This window comes from Rhea pennata, chromosome 15, assembly GCF_028389875.1.
Source record: "Rhea pennata isolate bPtePen1 chromosome 15, bPtePen1.pri, whole genome shotgun sequence".
Taxonomy (NCBI): Eukaryota; Metazoa; Chordata; class Aves; order Rheiformes; family Rheidae; genus Rhea; species Rhea pennata.
In genome coordinates, this window is record NC_084677.1 from 19,232,013 (window position 1) to 19,249,851 (window position 17,839).

Genomic DNA, 17,839 nt, shown 5'->3' on the forward strand with positions numbered 1-17,839 from the left:
TGGACCTCTGCTGGAAAACTGTATAAAGCACAAGAGTTTGATGCTGTATTAGTTAGTAGCTTACTAGACTGAGCGTGCTATGATGCTCTAACCTTTGTCTTCTACTTTCTTTACTTACTGTTACCAAGTTTCCCAACCTCTGCACTAGCACCACCACCTTCCGCTGTGACTGTACCCTGTTCTGTTGTTGGGATTGCCTTAGTCTTTCTGCTGCCTTCTTCCTTGTTTCCTGCCTGTGCATAGTGTCGTCACATTTCGTCTTCCTATTTTTTTTCCACTATGTGTATCCTGCAGCAGCTGCACCAACTTGTCTTGAATGCTGGAAACCATGTGGACATTTTAGAGGCAGTCAGCAGCAGTCTCTAACCAGGAAAGAGCTTAATGGTTGGTGTTGGCAGTGTAGCTGTTCTCATTTTCACCTGGACCAAGGGTCACTGTTAGCCTTGTCTTTGTCCCCAAGTTTGGGGAAGATCTAAACTGCACAATTTCCCAGTCAGTTTGTTCCCCCAAAAGAGAAATATATCACTTCATAAAGGAAAAATACTGTGTTTTTGTGTACGAGTGGAAGGAGTCATTTAGATAAATGCCCTTTATGAGATGTCTGCTAGAGAAGTCTTCCAAATGCAGGATTGTGTCTGTGGCATTAAAAAAAAAAATCAAACAACAACAACAACAAAAAAAAAACAAACAACCCCCCCAACCTCTGCCCTAGAATAATTTTATGATCTTCAATGAAAGATGAAGAATAGCTGTTCTTTCCTGCTTACACGTGTGGCACTGTGTCAGGGCTCTCTAATGAGCTGACTTCATCCGTTCCTACACAAAAACCTTTCCACAGCTGTTTCCTGCCAGAGGTATACTGGAAAATAGCAGACTGACATTTTTCCTTTAGTTGTCTTTTTATCTAGAAGAATAACAACAGCAAAGGAGAGGCCACTAATTCAACTATATTTGGGTTTATTGCTTGTGTTTAGAGCAATAGATGAATTATTATTAAACTTTCAGTGGGCTGATAGGTACATGATCATGCATCTTTGTGGTAACTGTGCTTTATGGATAAAAGGGGACTTGATTGTTTATAAGGTGTTTGCATTAGGGGTTTAAATCTGTGTACGCAATAGATGCGAAATTACTCTTTTCCTCTCTTGTAGTGATGCTACTTTAATTCAGGTGGCTGTACATGAGCTCGTCTGTATGCATGTATTCGCGTGGATGTGTGTGCATATCTGAGAGAAGGGCAGATCTTGTTCCTTCTCCTGTCCAACCCTCTTAAGGGACTGTGTTGAGGAAAGGGGCTAGAAATGCCCTTTGATGCAGTTGTGGAAACATATCAAGAAGGAGCTTCAGGGGCCTCACCTGCTCCTAGTGCTAAGAGCTGAGATGGCTGTACCAAAACCATTCCTGGCTTGTTCCTGCTAACCTCTGGTGATGGAGCCTGTTCAGATGTGCCTCCTTGTACTTACAGGGGAGCCAGATTAAGGGCAGGGGATTAAAGGATGTGGGGGGGTTGGTAAATGTGTGTGGGGGTTTGTTTTTCTGTTTGTGCTTTTAAACTGATGGTTTCTAACTCTTTTCAGCAGGTTGCAAACTGCTGTTGTGTTACTGCAGTGGGTTCAGCATAACCAAGGCCAGCAAAGTGAGGAGATGAGTACTGTCTCTCTTGTCACTTGATCAAGAAAGGAGGAGAGAAAGTTGGAGGTTATATTTTGTCTGATACATAGCTTCATGTAAAGTAATAATTCTCAAGCCTGGATTTAGACTGGCTGGCTGAGCAGACATCCTTCACCTGCCTGTCAATGTTCCTGGGCCTCAGTGAGGGGATGTTGCCTTTGTGGCCTTGTCAGATTGAGATTGCTGCCTGAGCATCTGTGGAGTGCAAGGATGTCATCTAAATTGCATTAATATAGTTTAAGTTGAACTAATTTAGACCTGCACTGAACAAGGCCAGAAACATGCTTTTTGACAAGGAGAGGAGACCTGGAACACACAGATGGGATCTTTGCAGCTGCTGAGCCAGAAGTGTAGCCTCAGAAAATATGTAGAGGTTCAGGGGTGGATATTGCTTAGTAGGGAGACAGACACTTTCTCACTTAGTTTTGTTTCCCGTCAAATCTTAGTGGAGCTGTTCAGGAATTTCCAGTTTGGCTGGCTAACCGTTGTCTCTACTGTTCATCTGTAGAGCCTGCTGCCCTAAGCCTGTCAAAGAGAGGGCCACATCTGGGGACTTGGAAATGAGTGGGGCTGTATGCCATTACTGAGCCATCTAGTTCTTGGCAGACTGCATTTCAAGAGTTTCTAGTATTTTTCTCAGATTGCTAATTTGTTTGTTACATGAGGCAGCGCCTTTATCTCTGTTTAGATTTAATTGTGCTCCTTAGTACTGAGTGTTCTTTATTGCGTATCTCGTGCTTCTCCTCTCTACCGTGCTTGTCGCTCGGTGACTGCTTTGCTACTACTGCATTTCAGTGTTGGGAGGAAGGCATGTAATGTTTCAGAGTGGCAGATGCAAAGGTTTAAGTAATAACAAACCCACTTGTAGCTGTGATGGCAGGAAGCATGAGTAATGTTGGGAACACACTGCTATTGCTGGAGTGTTTTTGTAGCAAAGCCTCTTACGAGGGAATTGCATCTGATATTCTGTAGTACTTCCTGAATCACTTCCAATGTCTTGTGATTGTCTCCACAGGCAGCTCTTCATCCTTGGTCCACTCGGACTGCAGGAACGTAGAGGAAACCAGAGCAGCACTTTCAGAGGTGGGGAATGGAAATGATAGAGCCCGGGCATGTGGCTGTTGCTGGTCCCTGGGGTTTTCTCTGTTATGGCACAGAGTCATGGGGTTTTGCCATTACCCAGAGGGGCCACTGATCAGGAAAACGTGTCAGTAAAGCTAGTGAGGCTTTAGGCTGGAGTGATGTGTGGATTACACTAGGGGAAAGGTGGTAAGAAATGTCAGCCTGGATTCCTGAAGTCCTTAGTTGTGTCATTTCATACAGAAAGCTCCCCATAACCCCATCTCTTCTTTTTATGTTTTCGTTTTTTTTATGCTTCTCACTTGAAATACCAGATTCACTTCCTTCTAGTAAACTCTAAGGACCTCTTTTATCTTAAACTCTATCTAGACTAAGACTTAAAGTGTGATGGTAGCACCTGTTAGCTAACTTTGCTAAAACAAACTAGACCAGTTAAGGCAACCTACTCTTAACATGGCAGCCAAAAAGTGTTATATGCTAGCATGATGATATCATAGCTTTTTATCTCTCTATGTAGAGAACACCATAAACTACTTTTTCTTCTTAAAAAAAAAAAAATTAAGCATCTCTCTTGTCCCTCCTTTTGCTAGCTCATTACTGAGAAAAATCAGCTTATGAGTCTTGACTACAACAGTTGTAATTTTATCTGGACTTGATATCAACAGACTTCCAATAGTGGGTTTGTCTGTTGGAAGTTTGGTTAAACTGAGGTCTTAATGTTTGCTGCAGTTCTATTGCTTGTTTCATAGTGTTGCTGATATTTTGTGGAAAATATAAGAACTGGTTATTATTTACTTTGATTGACAGCCATGACTATCCACTTTTGCCATGTTATGAAGATTTAGTCCTTAACATGTAATTGGGAGAACCCTGAGAAGGGAGAAGGATTTGCCTTCATAATTTGTTTCTTGCAGTCAAATATCATACCTAAAGCACCAAGGAGATGAATCCAGCCCCAAACAACCTTTCTCTGCAACATCAGCTGGATCTGTAAGCACTTGCCTGTAACCTGAGCTGCCAGTGAGTTTGGCAGCATTACCATGCTAGCTTTTTGCCAGGGTGCTTGCCTTTCTCTCTCTCTCTCCCCCCCCCCCCTCCCCTCTCTCCTCTCTCTCTCTCTCTCTCTCTTTCTTTTTTTTCCTTTTTTAATCCTGAGAGGTAACGCTGAGGACATTATGTTGTACACTGATCTGTGCATCTCTTCAGCTTCTGCTCATGGCCTCCTCATCCAATGGACAAGAAAAGAGAGAATTCTCCACCCTGTGGTTTTAGTGCATTTGGAATTAAGTGAGTTGGTATAGCAGCAGTATGTGTGCGTCCCGCCGATGTGACTAAATGTCTCTGCTTGTCGTGTCGCAGGAGGACAGATGCACTTTGTGTAAGCTTGTGTCTGTTCAGGGCTAAAACTCTCCTCTCCAAATTCCTCAAGATGTCAGCAGTAGAAAAAAAGCTCTGATTCCTCCTGTGGATCAGCAGAGAGACAGACACTGAGTCTTTCAAATATAAAAGCGAGTTAACCAAGTATGTTGTGAGGACAGAGGAAGCAGTGGAGCACAAGGGTTAACTAGCTTCAAAAGGATCTGAGCTGGATTTGGGTGAATGGCGTATTCCTATTCTGAAAACTTGGTGTGGTAGAAGGTGACTGTGGAGAAGTGATCAGTGAAAGGAGAACAGGCCAGCAGAATGAATATAAAGCAATGGAAAAAAAAATGCAAGACGAGGAGAGGTGAGAATCTTCTACTCAAGAGCTTCTAAGCTGAATCCTTTCTTAACACCAGAGTGAGGGTTTTAGGTGGATTTTCAGTGAATCTGATGTTCTTTGTGTTTCAACCACCAGCACATGCTGGACCTTGTGCAGGCAAGGGCAGTAAATCTGTTGTCAGTAGGGTTTGCATAGCTGTAATGAGAGCAGATTATTTATGTTTTCCCTTATTTTGCTGCCTTGAGGCAGGTGGGCAGATTACAGAGGATAGAGAATATATGTTTATCAGTCCTTTCCTGTCTTTGTCATCACTCCTCCCTTCTGGTGACCCCATTTTCTAGAGGGATAAAGTGAGCAGCCCAACCTCATTTCTCAAATCTGTTGTAAAGTCTGATTAGAGAAATGGAGGAGGTTTGATAACACGAGCATGTGCTGAATGTCTGGCCTCCCTCAGTATTCCTCAAGGGCAACTGGGTTTAGCTCAGCCTTCCTTTTCAGTTCTTGTCTTGCAATAGGCTGTGTCTAGGCTGGTGCCGCTGCCCTCTTTTGGGACTCTGTCCTGTCAAAGGCTTTGTTCAAACAAGCTCAAGTCACATATGTTTTTTGGTACAGCTGCAGAGAGAGACGCAGAAAAGTCTTCTAAGTGTAGCACTGCTAACAAGTTGCATTCCAGACAAGACTGCTGTTTCTGATGGCATGCAACACAAGAAGACAGGGAATTGCTGTGACACCTAACCAGAGCTGTGTAGTGGTGGCAACTGAGCCTGTTTGTAAAAAAGAAAGGCTTTGTATGTACTTTGTGGCTAAAATTGGCAATGTAGGGATGGCTGACCTGTGACCGTGTGTGTTAGATGAATGTTCTGCTGCCTTCATGGGCTGCACAAGGTGGAGGCTGGCCTCCCTTGGCTGCAGCTTGGTGCCTCCTTAAAGAGGCAGAAGATGATGACTTTTCCGATGCGGTGGTGGTGTCTACTGTTCAGGAAGTCCACCTCTTCCATAAACAGTCCATTTTCTCTGCAACGCCCCCGTCCCCAGTATCACATCTCTAATTTCTCTAATTATAGAGGTGAATTGGCAAGGGTATAGCAGAGAGTAATATCTAGTCCTTTGGATTTAATTGTTTCTGATCAGTTTGGTTTTGAGTGCATGGATAATGCAAAAACCTGTGGATTCTACAACCTTGAAGGATCTCTTGCCAGTGTTGCAGGCAGTCATGTTATTCTCGAGAGTATTTGTGCTGGAGGTTCTGGATGCAAACACTTGTGATGGGTTCCTGTCCTTAGGAGCCTGCAATACCTGCCTCTGGATGGCAGTATGCCCTGCCTGGCCATTTCAGTGCTGTTACAGAGGTAACAGGTCAGAGCTGGAGTGGAGAAAATATTTGCTGAGGTTGATTGTTTGTTAAGAAAGTGCCTTGGCTAAACCCTGTAATAGTCTCCTGTTGGCTCTTTAGGGAGTAGGGGCGAAGGTGCTCTGGGTACCTGTGGTTTAGCTGAAGGACTGAATGCAAGCTGTAACAGCATAAAAAGCAGTCCCTTGGGCTGCAGGCAAGGGTAAATCTGCTGAACTGCAGGTTTTCAAGGCTAGTGAACTTCAAGAGCTTCTTGTTTGTGTCCAGAAGAAAAACAAGAATGAGCAGATCCCATGGGTGTGCTGATGTACATCTGAGATTGCTTTTCTGGAAATTCAGGTGTAAATTAGATGCATTCCCTGGGCTCTTGGAGTGTATCCAAAGTAGTACTGGTTGTGTACGTTGTATCTGTGAATGCCAGTCCTCCCTTGTTTAGAGTTCAGTGGCCTGGTAGTACAGGCCAGGGTAGCTCTTGTTGTTCCTCTCTGTGCTTGCATGTTATTTCCTTTCCTTCCTAGTCCCTGGCCTAGCCAGAATTTCCTTGGAGTGCGCAAAGCGAGGAAATGGCTTTGAAGCACAGAGTGTGGGAGTACTTGGAGTGCAGGCAGACATGCTCGTGCCTGGGCTGAGGCTCACTGGTGTGCACGGTGAGCCATGTGCCAGGTTGCATAAAGATAGCGTGTTCAATACAAAAGGCAGCTTTGGGAGTGTTTGTTTTGAAGTTTAGCATATTAAAATTTGGACTTGGTTTGGAGCTTGGCCCTGGCATGTGTGGCTTAAGCTAGGGTTAAAACTGATACTTGCATGTAATGGAAAATGATCAGGAATCCCTGCAAAGCCAAGCATCCCAGGAGGCAGCCTGGTCTTGTGGAGGGTGCTGGAGGGCTGAGGCCAGCAGCTGCCTTGCAGCAGGTTGGGGTGCAGAGTGGTATCTGGGCCCCTTTTGCCAGCTGTGCTGCCTTGGCGCTGTTCTGTGACATGCTTCACTTTCTGTTCCTGCTTCAACTGAAAGTAAAATGCTGCATCTAGCTGGATGTGGTGAGCTGCTCATAACAATGAGTGTAACACCAGTGCAAAGGGTGTTTTCTGCTGCCCAGTGGTCCATCCTAAGCAAGTTTTCTGTTTCAAACAGTGGCAATAGGAGATGCTATTTAGAATGAGCAATTTTTGCTTATTGAATACTTGATACTAGGAAAGAAAATCACATGGTAGCTGTATTGCTCAAGTGGTTAAGTGAGTATCTGGTGCTAGATAAGTTTGTTTTACTTGCATATTATTGGGTATAATAATATATTGCATATACAGGTAGAAGCACCTGTAGATTTGATGCACTGATTATGACCAATTTCTAGACTGGTGTAACTTCATTAGACTTGAGCACATACAGCTGGATAATGGAAAATCTCTTGCTTTACCAAAGCAGGAATGAGCTAGACAAGTTGAATAGACACCAGGAGAATAGATGCTTGTTTTGGGAGTGAGAATTTGCTTTGACCTAAATGGAAGATTTTTAGGAGTTGAACATATGATACATGTATAGATAAGCTGTTTAAAAATATCCTAGATTCTTTGTTAGCTGTAAGAGAAATGCTAGTGCTTGTTGTTAGTAGGCTAAAATGAGCTTGCCTCACTCTCGACTTGTGCTGAAGTATTGTAGATTGATCGTTTTGGTGTTCATCTCATCTGAATTAAGTCTCAAGTTTTTAATAATTTCTATTTAAGTTATGACGCAGGTCTCTAACAGCTACCATAACCCGCTGATCTGTTCTGAGGGCAGGTGGCAGCGTTTGTCTGGCAGGTAGCAGCTCATTTATTTTTAACTCAGGTTGTATGTAGAGTCCAGCATGCAATGCTGTCTTCAGGTCTTTCTACAGACAGTAGGTCGATGATGCACCTGATTCAGAGTTATCTGAAGTCTCTGATATTTGAATGTCCTTTAGTTGTGCATATCTGACTGTAAAGGTTTTGCTAAAGTGAAGAGATGAATTTTTGTGCTTTTGCTGTATGCGCTCTCTCTGTTGCTTCTCTACAGAACATTGTGTCAAAGAATGCTATGCAGTACCGTGGGAATGCCCAGCATGATGCACAGGAGTTTCTGCTTTGGCTTTTAGACAGAGTTCATGAAGATCTAAACAATGTAGTGAAATACAGTGGCATGCCTCCTCTAAAGGTAAGGAATTTTACTCCAGGCCAACAGGAGAGAATAGTTCTATTTTTGCAGACAGTGATTATTTTTAAATTAAATCTCCCTGTTGGCTTCTCAACTGTGATAATTCAAGTGGAACAAAACCTTGGGTTAAAATACTTTTTCTAGCCCTGTGAATGTAACTAGCCATTTCACTAATCCCTGGCAAGTGCTCCCCAGCACAACTGCTTGTGAATGGTCATATGCTGCTTTGAGAGAGCTGGGAAGCATCTCGGGAGTGACTGCCAGATATGTCTTCTAGTATGAGATATCTGTTTTTCTTTGGGTTGCCCTGGCTACATCACATTCCTGCATAACAACCTATGAGAGAAGAGAGCACTTATTTAAAATCATTTGGACATTCTTCAGGTGGTTCTGGTCAAAGAGAATACAAACTCAACTAGTAGTTGTGGAGCCATCTGCATATTTGGGTATGCTTCTGGGATTTATTCTTTTCTTTTAGCCACCACTGGAGGATGATGTGCTGCTTGAGGGACCAGCCTTTCCAATCAGTAGCACTTTTGTGCAAGAACTCTTTCAAGCCCAGTACAGGTATGAGACTCTGAGGGTGTTGTATGTATTGGTGACCTCAGTATAATTCTACCCTCACAGTGGTTGGTGAGTCTTAGTAGCACAGTGGCTGTATCTTCTAATTCCCCATTAGCTCTCAGTAGAGTTGAGACCAGTGTCATTGTGTTGTCAACTATTTTTAAATTTCTGCTGAAGGAAATCTGAAGTAAAATCTTGTGCCAGAGGGGAGTGAGTTTTACTATTCAAATTGGTATCTTCAGGAAAAATCTGCAGTATGTGCCACTTCTTCGTCTGCCTTGGCACATTCTGAAAGCTCCTGGGGCGAATCAGTGCTTAATGAAACAGACTTAGGACAGCTCAATGCTCTGACGCTTACCTTGGCTGTTCAGAGGCAGGACTGTAGCAAAAGCTAGCGATGCCCGATGGCTACTGGGGAGTTGAATTGCAAGCATGTTGCAGTAGTTATTGTTGTCTAGCACAATGAGAATTGAGTTGAATCCTTCACTGCTTCCTGAGAGTTTTTCTGTGAGTTTCCCGTACTTGGGAAGTGAGCTTTCTAATTTTAGAACTAATTGGAGAAAATGGCCTAATTTCAGTATTCCTTGATGGGCTGTATTTGTCTTGCTGCTATAGGAAGTTTAGTCACTAGGCATTCTCCCCGGTGTTTGCCAAGGTTTCCTTTGCCAAAAGAGAAACCTTAAGTCTGGTATAAAACACTAAGCCAGTGTAAGGTGCAGGTCAATTTTGAATGCAAGTTGTGTGTGTGTGTGTGTGTGTGTGTGTGTGTTTTCCTGAGCGAGAGGTCTGTGTGCTTGTGGTACTGTCAGTCATCTCTTTCCCATCACTCCCCCCCCCCCCCAGCCCTCCGAGGGAGAAGAGCACTGTCAGGTCTTTCATATTGGAACTGATATTGGCAAATTATTAATTTTGCAGTGATGCTTATTGAAAGCCAAATGCAATGTATGGAGTGCAGCTTTTTTCTGAGATGCTCTGTAATGAACTCTGAGACTGATTACTTTGAAAGGGATCTAGAAATTAGGAGCCCCTCATTTAGAGCAGCTATCTGTCTCTACAGCCTCTGTGCAGAGCTACTTCATGTAGGAAAAAAAGTGCAAGTAGAAAGAAGCAGCTGAGCTAACATGCAAAGGCTGTTGTTTGTGTTTTGATCACTTATCTATTCCAAGCAAAATGATGATTAACTTCTGTTTTATTTGTAACAGATCCTCTCTGACGTGCCCTCATTGCCAGAAGCAGAGCAACACCTTTGACCCTTTCCTCTGCATCTCTCTGCCGATTCCTTTGCCTCATACGCGGTATGTAACTACGTCTTGAAGTTAACATGTTGATCCTTTCTGAAATAGATGATGATGTGCAGTTTAGTACAGAAGGAAGAGATGTCAGCAAAAGCTCTCTGGTAATTCTTTAAAAATGATAGTGCTGTTTGGGACTTAACATTTTTACTTTGTAGGTAAATTAGAAAATTGAGTCCTTTACTTGTTTCAGAATATCCCCCTGCTTCCAAGCTTTCAAAACTTCCTATAGAGTTAATTTATGGGAGATAAAAGGTCTTTTTTCCAGGTAATCAACATATTTTGCTTTTGAGTTAATTTATAGCAATTTTAAAATTGAAAAGGAGTAAAGGAATGGAGTATTTTTTTCCTTTGGGAACAGCTTTACTTCATTTTTAAAATCTAAGTAAAAGCTTTATTTATGAAATGTTTTGCTAGTGACAGATAGCTGTTTGCAATAAAGAAAGAAGCTCTAGAAAAAATTGTACATAATAAGTTCAAAACAAATGTAAGGAAGTGCTTATTTGTGCAATGCATGGTGAAAAGGGTTTTCACAGCTTAACCTGACGCTGTGAATGGTGAAAACTTGCATGGGTTCAAGAAGCCATGGGACAAAGTAATGAAAGCAGATACTAAATATGAAGATGTCACATTTGGTCAGAAGTCCCTGTTCTACTAACAAGTGGAGGCTGAGGGGATGTGCTGGGAAAAGTGTTCCTTTTAGGCCAGCTACCCCCATTTTACTCTTGTCAAGGCTTTACTTTGGTTGCTATTAGAGCCAGAATTTAGTTTTGAGACATAACCTGGAACTGGTGTGCTTGTGTTTCCAGCAGCTCTGAGAATGCTTTGAGGTGCTACTTTGGATTGTCCTAAGCTGCATTATATGATCCATGTTGGAAAATTGATTGCCTTGTAATAGATTTATTTTTAACTTTGTGGGTTTTTTGAGAAGACTGTCTGTAGGAATAAATAATGCTTTCACCAGTCCATATAGTAAGAAAAGTATCTTTCAAAATCGAAGGTAGTCATCTGACTGAGGCTGGAGTAATTTCAGTGTCTGATTCTAGATTGCCTATTAGGGCCCTTTAAGTTACAAACCAGCCTGGCTACAACCAGGATCTCATTGCTATGGAAGTTATCATAGCTTAAAGTGAATTAATAGCCTGACTAGAATAGAGCTAAAAATGAGGCAACCAAATCAGAACTGGCCTGTCAATTGTCTTAGGTCAAGTTAATTCTGTTCAAGGTACTTCAAAGAAAGGCTCAACCCAAGCAGTGCTTTCTTGTGCTCTTTGCAGGCCTCTCTACGTCACTGTGGTGTACCAGGGAAAGTGCTCTCACTGCATGCGGATTGGGGTGGCAGTGCCTATCTCGGGAACGGTGAATAGGCTACGTGAAGCAGTCTCTTCGGAAACCAAGATACCCACTGAGCAGGTAACAGGCAGATTTTATCCCTGAATGCCCTTCCTTCAGGAGGAGTTCTAAAGCCTTCATCTAATATGCAAGCAGTATTGGATATATAGAAAATAATATGTTATCCACAGTGGAATGGAGGCAAAGAGGTGTTAAGAGTTCAGGTTGTTTTTTCTGCTGTCCATTGACTTCTTGAAACCTGGTGACATTAGGATCACTATCTTTGGAGCATATAAACTTTCTGTGCAGCCATGCTTGAGGCACGGGAATGCTTCTCTGGAAAGACTTTTAAGCTGTAGGATCCCACCAAAGCCTCTTCACATACTGCCTTTACTGCTTTTCCTTTATGGTAGTCCTCTTCCCTTTTCCTCACTACTGGCTTGTACTAGAAAGTTTTGAGGAATGCCATCCTTTAGCAGGAAAACTGTCAAGAGGTGGGGCAGCTCAACTGGAGCAGACATTGATGGCTTAATGGGCTCTTGTTTATTTGTGCCAACTCCAGATTGTGCTGACGGAGATGTACTACGATGGCTTCCATCGTTCCTTCTGTGATACTGATGACTTGGACACAATCCATGAAAGTGACTGCATTTTTGCCTTTGAGACCCCAGAGATATTTAGGCCTGAAGGGATCCTTAGTCAGAGGGGTAAGTAGATAGTTCTGCTTAATGCCCACATCAGGTAGTGGGATGAGGGGGACTTGTTTTGAAGAGAATACTTGATAAGGAAGTTCCACAAGTAGATGGTGTCCTGATGTATTGACTTAAACTCTGAATTTGTCCAGACTCATTCCAGCAGCCTTAATGGTATTGTTGGCTGGGAGCCTATAAGAATTAATATGTACAGCTTTCTTCCTCTTCCTGGCCCTGATTATCAGACTGGCTTAATTTGAAAACTCTTGCCAGGCCTAATTTGAAGGCCTGCTAAGGACTAGATCAAGCCACTGGAACTGTTATTTATAAGCAGATTGCCAGTGATGAATAGTTAGTCTTGGGAATGAACACACACTCTTTCCTTTAAGCTTAAAAAACTCAGATTCTCCCCTGTCTCCCTCTGTGACAGCGGGTAGCTACAATCTGCAGGTTGAAGACCCTGAAAGCTCTTGAAGTCTTGAAGTTTCTTTTAGCTTTTCTGCAGTGACTGATGGTGATGCTGTATTGTTCCCTCTGAGCTCTCAGGGCCTAGCAGCAGGAGGAAGAAGACAGGCTGCTCGGCTGACTGGGACTTGCAGAAGCAAGTCTTTCTTGCATGCAGACAAGCTGCAAGTACTTGTACGAATAACTGAAGTATCAGTGAGATGAGCACTTATATCTAATTTCTTTCTATAAAAAACAGTCATTGTGAAAATAACTACTTTTTAAAGACTTTGAGTCTTTAAGAAAAAAAAAACTGTCAGTCTTGATTTGATACTAAACTGCTCCTCTGAAATTGAAGGAATGTTTCTTGAGGGGGACCTCTGCTAATGAAGACATCAGGGAACTAGTGGCAAATAATGAAATATTTCTTTTCTTCTAATTTTTCAGGAATACATGTAAACAATAACCTGAATAACTTGAAATATGGCACTGAGCAATCCCGTACAATGTCTTGCTTGCAAGGAGCAGCAAAATCTGGAAAACTGGAACAGTCCTCTACTAGACAAGCAGCAAATGATAAGATTGTATTGCTAGTGTGTAACAGAGCATGCACTGGACAACAGAGCAAAAGGTGACTGGCAGCTTCATGATTAGGTTTATTGTTCTGGTTTGCTTCATTAATTGACCTGGAATTTATTTGCCATGTAGTGAAAGACAACATGAAGGGACCACAGTATCTGTTCCTAGCTTGCATTAGATGCTAAACAATGTGTTGATCAAAAAAATAAGTGCAGCAAAATATTTCTAGTTTTGCTAGACTTCAGAAAGTCCAGTGTTTTTGGAAGGTGTTGGATGTCTTTCAGATTGGCCAGTATTCACCTCCTTTAAAGAGCTGTCCTGTTTCAGAGAGCAGTAACATCACCTGATCAAATCATATGGTGTGTGGAATTTTTGGCTGGAGTGTGAGTAGTGAGGAGCGGGGTAAGGAACGACCTTTGCAATGGCAAAGGCATTTGTGCCAACCTCAGACCGAGAACTATCTTGACCACAGAAATTTGATGCACAGAAACCTATCCGTGTGGTAACAGACCTGTAAAGTTCTCCAGTCTGAACAAAGCAATCTGAGCATGAGAGGGGAATGTCAGTCTGTTGAAAAGGACGCTTTGAATGAGAATACTTGGGGAAGTTTTAATATTTCCTCAAAGTTAAACATTTCTCTCTAGAGAAGAGGTGCTTAAGTGCCTTATTTCTGAGGAATTTCATTGAAAGCATGCTGAGTTTTGTGAGCATGGAGCAAGGAAGAGAATGGCACTATCTTATTTTGAGGGTCTGATTACTGAACAAAATAACCTTTCTATTGCTTTTTCAAATGTTGTTCCTTTTTGTAGATTTGGCTTGCCATTTGTGTTGCATTTGGAAAAAACAATTGCTTGGGATATTCTGCAGAAGGAAATTTTGGAGAAGATGCAGTATTTCCTGCGGCCTACAGCCTGCCTGCAGGTGAGGCAAATGATTTGTCTGCTTTGAGACTTCCAACTGTGCAACTTGAAATAAAATGGAAACCTGTTACTTGAGGCGATAAATATGTTGCACATGCTGAACTGGTGGTTTCCCAGTATTTCTTTGAGCAGCAATGCCCAGGTCAGCCTCTTTGCTTTTGTCTGCTGTCTGCTGAATGGTGCAGGTAAGACCAGACTGATCAGGTGAAGAAGCTACAGACTTCTTTTCTGCTCCCAAGGGAGTATTTGAGAAATCAGTGATGTTCTCTGTACCTGAAATTATCCAGTAAGGGCTTCTTGCCCCAAGAAAACTTGGAATGTTTGCTCAGCAATCACATGTTTCTGATGAGAACTCTAGCTGGAAGTGGAGGAGTGAAGAGGGGATGTCTTCTAGTCACTGTAGAGGAGTGTTGGGATACAAAACCTCAACTGCTATCTACATCTGTTTATGAGCTGCTTGGCATATGCATATTGTTACCAGGCACAGTGATAACTTTGCATTTTTTTCTCATGTAAAGCAAAAATTCCAGATAAACTTCTTATCAGCCTCTGCTGAGAACAGATCTACACATACATGTAATTTGGGTTTGAGTGGGGTTGAGTTTGGGTTTGAGTCTTGTACTGCCTTCATTGCAGGTTTGCCCATTCAGCTTGCGAGTGGTCAGTGTTGTGGGCATAACATACTTGCTACCTCAGGAGGAGCGACCCCTCTGCCATCCAACAGTGGAAAGGTAAGTTTGTCCCTCGTTCCCAGGAGCAGAGAGAAATAAACACAGTTCTTTGCCATGTTTTTGCACTAGGAACTCCTTTAGTTCTTTTCAAACTTGGTCTGGGTAGCAGTGGAGGAAGAAAGAAGGGCTGAAATAGAAGTTATATGTGCGTATAAGAGGTAACAAAGGCTTCAGATTCAAAGGTGTTCTAACTTACTGTCTGCTCCTCTCTTCAGGGCATTGAAGTCATGTGGACAGGGGGGAACTGCTCATGTGAAGTTGGTGGTGGAATGGGACAAAGAAACTAAAGATTAGTAAGTGTGGAGTAGAAAGCCTTATACTGTATTCACTTCAGGGGAGCAATGCCTGTGAATAGCTTGGCACGATATGCATTGTTGACCTGGGCAACAAATGTAAGACCCTTCAAGATCTCCAGCTTTGGTTGTGCCACTTTCTGCAAAGACAGACTGGGGTTGTGTGAACTAAAGTTCCTTTAAATTGGAGTCCTTTTCTCTTTAGCCTGGATTTTTTTTATTATGGAGCAGGTGTCTCAGCCATGGTTTCTTATCTTCCCACACTGCCTGTCTTTTCCCCTATAAATCATATTCATGTGAGAACTTGGGGGCAGTGGATTTTTTTTTTCCTCTGTCCGATCCAGATGGAAAGTTGGAGGAGGGTGCCCACTGAAACAGTTTTCCACTCATGTATTTAGTTATGTTGCTCAAGTGTGATCTCTTGCCAGTCAATTCTGGTTCCCATGTGATGGGACAAATTGAGGAAATAACTGCTAATATTACTTTTTACCTTTAATATTGCTTTTATCATGTTACTCATCTACAACATGGGGAGCAGGTGGCTGTGCTGGTAAATGTGTTGTCTCTCTGATACAGTTTGTTCGTGAATACGGAGGATGAGTATATTCCAGACTCCGAAAGTGTCCGCCAGCAGAGAGAGCTTCATCATCAACCTCAGACCTGCACTTTATCTCAGTGTTTCCAACTTTACACCAAAGAGGAACAGGTAAGGAGAAGACTGTAGAGTAGCCAAGAGTCTGAAGGTTTAGCTAGTCCATGTGTTGCCTAAATTCATGTACTTGGCAGAGTAGCTATTGTCTTCTGCAAATATTCAATCATTGGGACAGGAGACTAAATCTGTAAGTGTCCTGCTAACAGAGTTTCTCTGCAGTGAGGCGAAAGCTATGGTCTCTGCTTTTTATATAGATACATATACATGTGTGTCCGTATGTATATGTATACACAAAAATATAATATGAGATATATGAGATTATATAATGTGTGCATAGACATACAGGTGTGTGTGTGTATACACACACACACACACACACACACACACACACACACACACACACAAAATATTTATATGAGAACTTAACTCTTTTTGTTTTGCAGTTTCCTGTCTGTGAAATACCAATGTCCTTTTTCAGACATACATTACAAAGGACTAAAACAGTGTGAATTCTTATGAGAATTTGCTGTTTTATCTTAGAAACACGTAACTGTTTCAACTAAGCCTGAGGTAGAGTGGGAGTGGGCTGAAGGCAGCTTGTATTGAATGGATGGACCCACTGAACTGCATGCAGTGCAGTGTCCTCTGAACTCAGAAGCTTCTCCAGAAGCATGGCCACTTTCCTCCTCTTGCTCAGTTATTAGTGGGAAGGTTCCAGACTTTTCAGCTCGCATTGTACATAGTGTTAGAGAAGAACTTTGTTAACACATCTTCAGATCAAAGTAAAGCAAACTTTACATTATGTGGCCTCAGAGCAGCCTTTTCACACTTCTTGGAAGAGGGTGCTCAATGCCTTACGAAGTTGAAGTGGCAGGGATGGTAATGTGCCAGCAGGCAGACCAGAGATGTGTATATTTTGACCTTGCCTAGAAAATGTAAGCAATCTGCATTTCTTTGCCAGAGATCTCTAATCTGCTGTAAAGAGGAATAGTCCCAGATGTGGACTGAGGACCTATGATTGAGCTTTAATTTTTGGAATCTCTCTGCCCACTTCTTTCAGATGTGAGAAAAAAGTTGTTTCACAGCTTATAGCTCTCTGGCTTCTGAGTTTCTGAGCACTGGACTATTGATAGAAGTTCAAGTCACGTTCATATCTTTGAAAAGATACGTTCTACTTGGTGGACAGTGGAAACCTTAGCAGTTTGTAACTCTAGGGTAGCGGGGTACAGGGCAGAAGAGCCTAGTTCCCAGAGGGCAGCAAGATGTCTAATAGGAAATTCCAAGTAGACCTATGTTTCTTCTGTTATGATTCCTTCTTTGCTGCTGGGAGTTTTTTTGTGAGTGTACTTTTACTTGGGCTGCCAACCCTGTCAGCTTATTGCCTTTGACTTTCTTGCCCCCCATTTCTAAGGGACTGGAGTTTTGTAAGGTGGAAATAGCTTCTCTGTATAGCAATACTGACTAAATTCTATTATGCAGTGGGAAGTGTCTCCTGCATGAGGCACATACGTCTTACTGCTTATTGTTGTTTCGAAAAGCATCATTTGTAATCCAGGATTTCCAGTGAGCTTATTGAGTACTGGAGGTAGATGGGACATGTGAGTCTGTACAGTGTCTGCACTGAGCCTGGGGCAGCAGAGGAGCAATGAGAGTAAACAGCTGTGTTGGAATTTGGAAACTAATGTACACTAAAACTTCTTCCTTGTAGCTTGCCCCAGATGATGCGTGGCGCTGCCCGCATTGCAAGCAGCTGCAGCAGGGTAGCATCACACTGAGCCTCTGGACCTTACCTGATGTTCTCATCGTACATCTCAAAAGGTTTAGACAGGTAAGAAAAAAAAGGCGGACAGTGAGGTAGGCTACGAAGCATTGAAAATTGCTTTTCAAACAAACCTTTTGAATAGACAGTTGTTATTTTAATTGCAAGTGAACAACACTGGAAGAGTGCCTAAATGGACAGTCATGTTCAGCAAACCTTGCATTGAACTGCATTGGATCAGGTACATCTGTAGATGACCTGTATTGTGTCTCTAGCCTTAGTCAAAAGCACATGCCTAGGGGGGGAGTATGAAAGCAGGGCAAGCGCCTATGACAGTTCTCCCAAGTACAGTTTCAGATGTCAGTTGTTTGTAACCCATAACCAGATATTTTTTATGAGTTTGTGTTGATGCTACAGCCTAGATGAAAGCTGCACAACTTAAGTACTTAACTTCAGCCCTTTTGTTTTAAACTTATTTGCTGTTGCCTCTCTCTCCCATCACTGGAGAGAGATGAGCACCTCTGAAGGCCAGTGCCTGTGCTTTAAACCTGGAGCTGGGCCCTGAAGTGATGGCTCTGCCACATATGTGGGAAGCTTTGTGCTTCCC

The 17,839-nt window shown here is 42.5% G+C and overlaps 1 protein-coding gene across 1 annotated transcript in view; it reads left to right on the forward strand.

Annotated features, from left to right (window-relative positions):
• The window catches only part of USP31 (ubiquitin specific peptidase 31), a 40,532-nt gene that overhangs the window by 8,659 nt on the left and 14,034 nt on the right, over positions 1-17,839 (forward strand). The window contains exons 2-12 of the mRNA XM_062588486.1: positions 7,837-7,974; positions 8,453-8,541; positions 9,741-9,833; positions 11,108-11,243; positions 11,725-11,869; positions 12,746-12,929; positions 13,687-13,798; positions 14,434-14,528; positions 14,744-14,821; positions 15,398-15,527; positions 17,182-17,301. Coding sequence (XP_062444470.1) covers positions 7,837-7,974; positions 8,453-8,541; positions 9,741-9,833; positions 11,108-11,243; positions 11,725-11,869; positions 12,746-12,929; positions 13,687-13,798; positions 14,434-14,528; positions 14,744-14,821; positions 15,398-15,527; positions 17,182-17,301 — 1,320 coding nt within the window. The remainder of the gene's footprint in view (positions 1-7,836; positions 7,975-8,452; positions 8,542-9,740; positions 9,834-11,107; positions 11,244-11,724; positions 11,870-12,745; positions 12,930-13,686; positions 13,799-14,433; positions 14,529-14,743; positions 14,822-15,397; positions 15,528-17,181; positions 17,302-17,839) is intronic.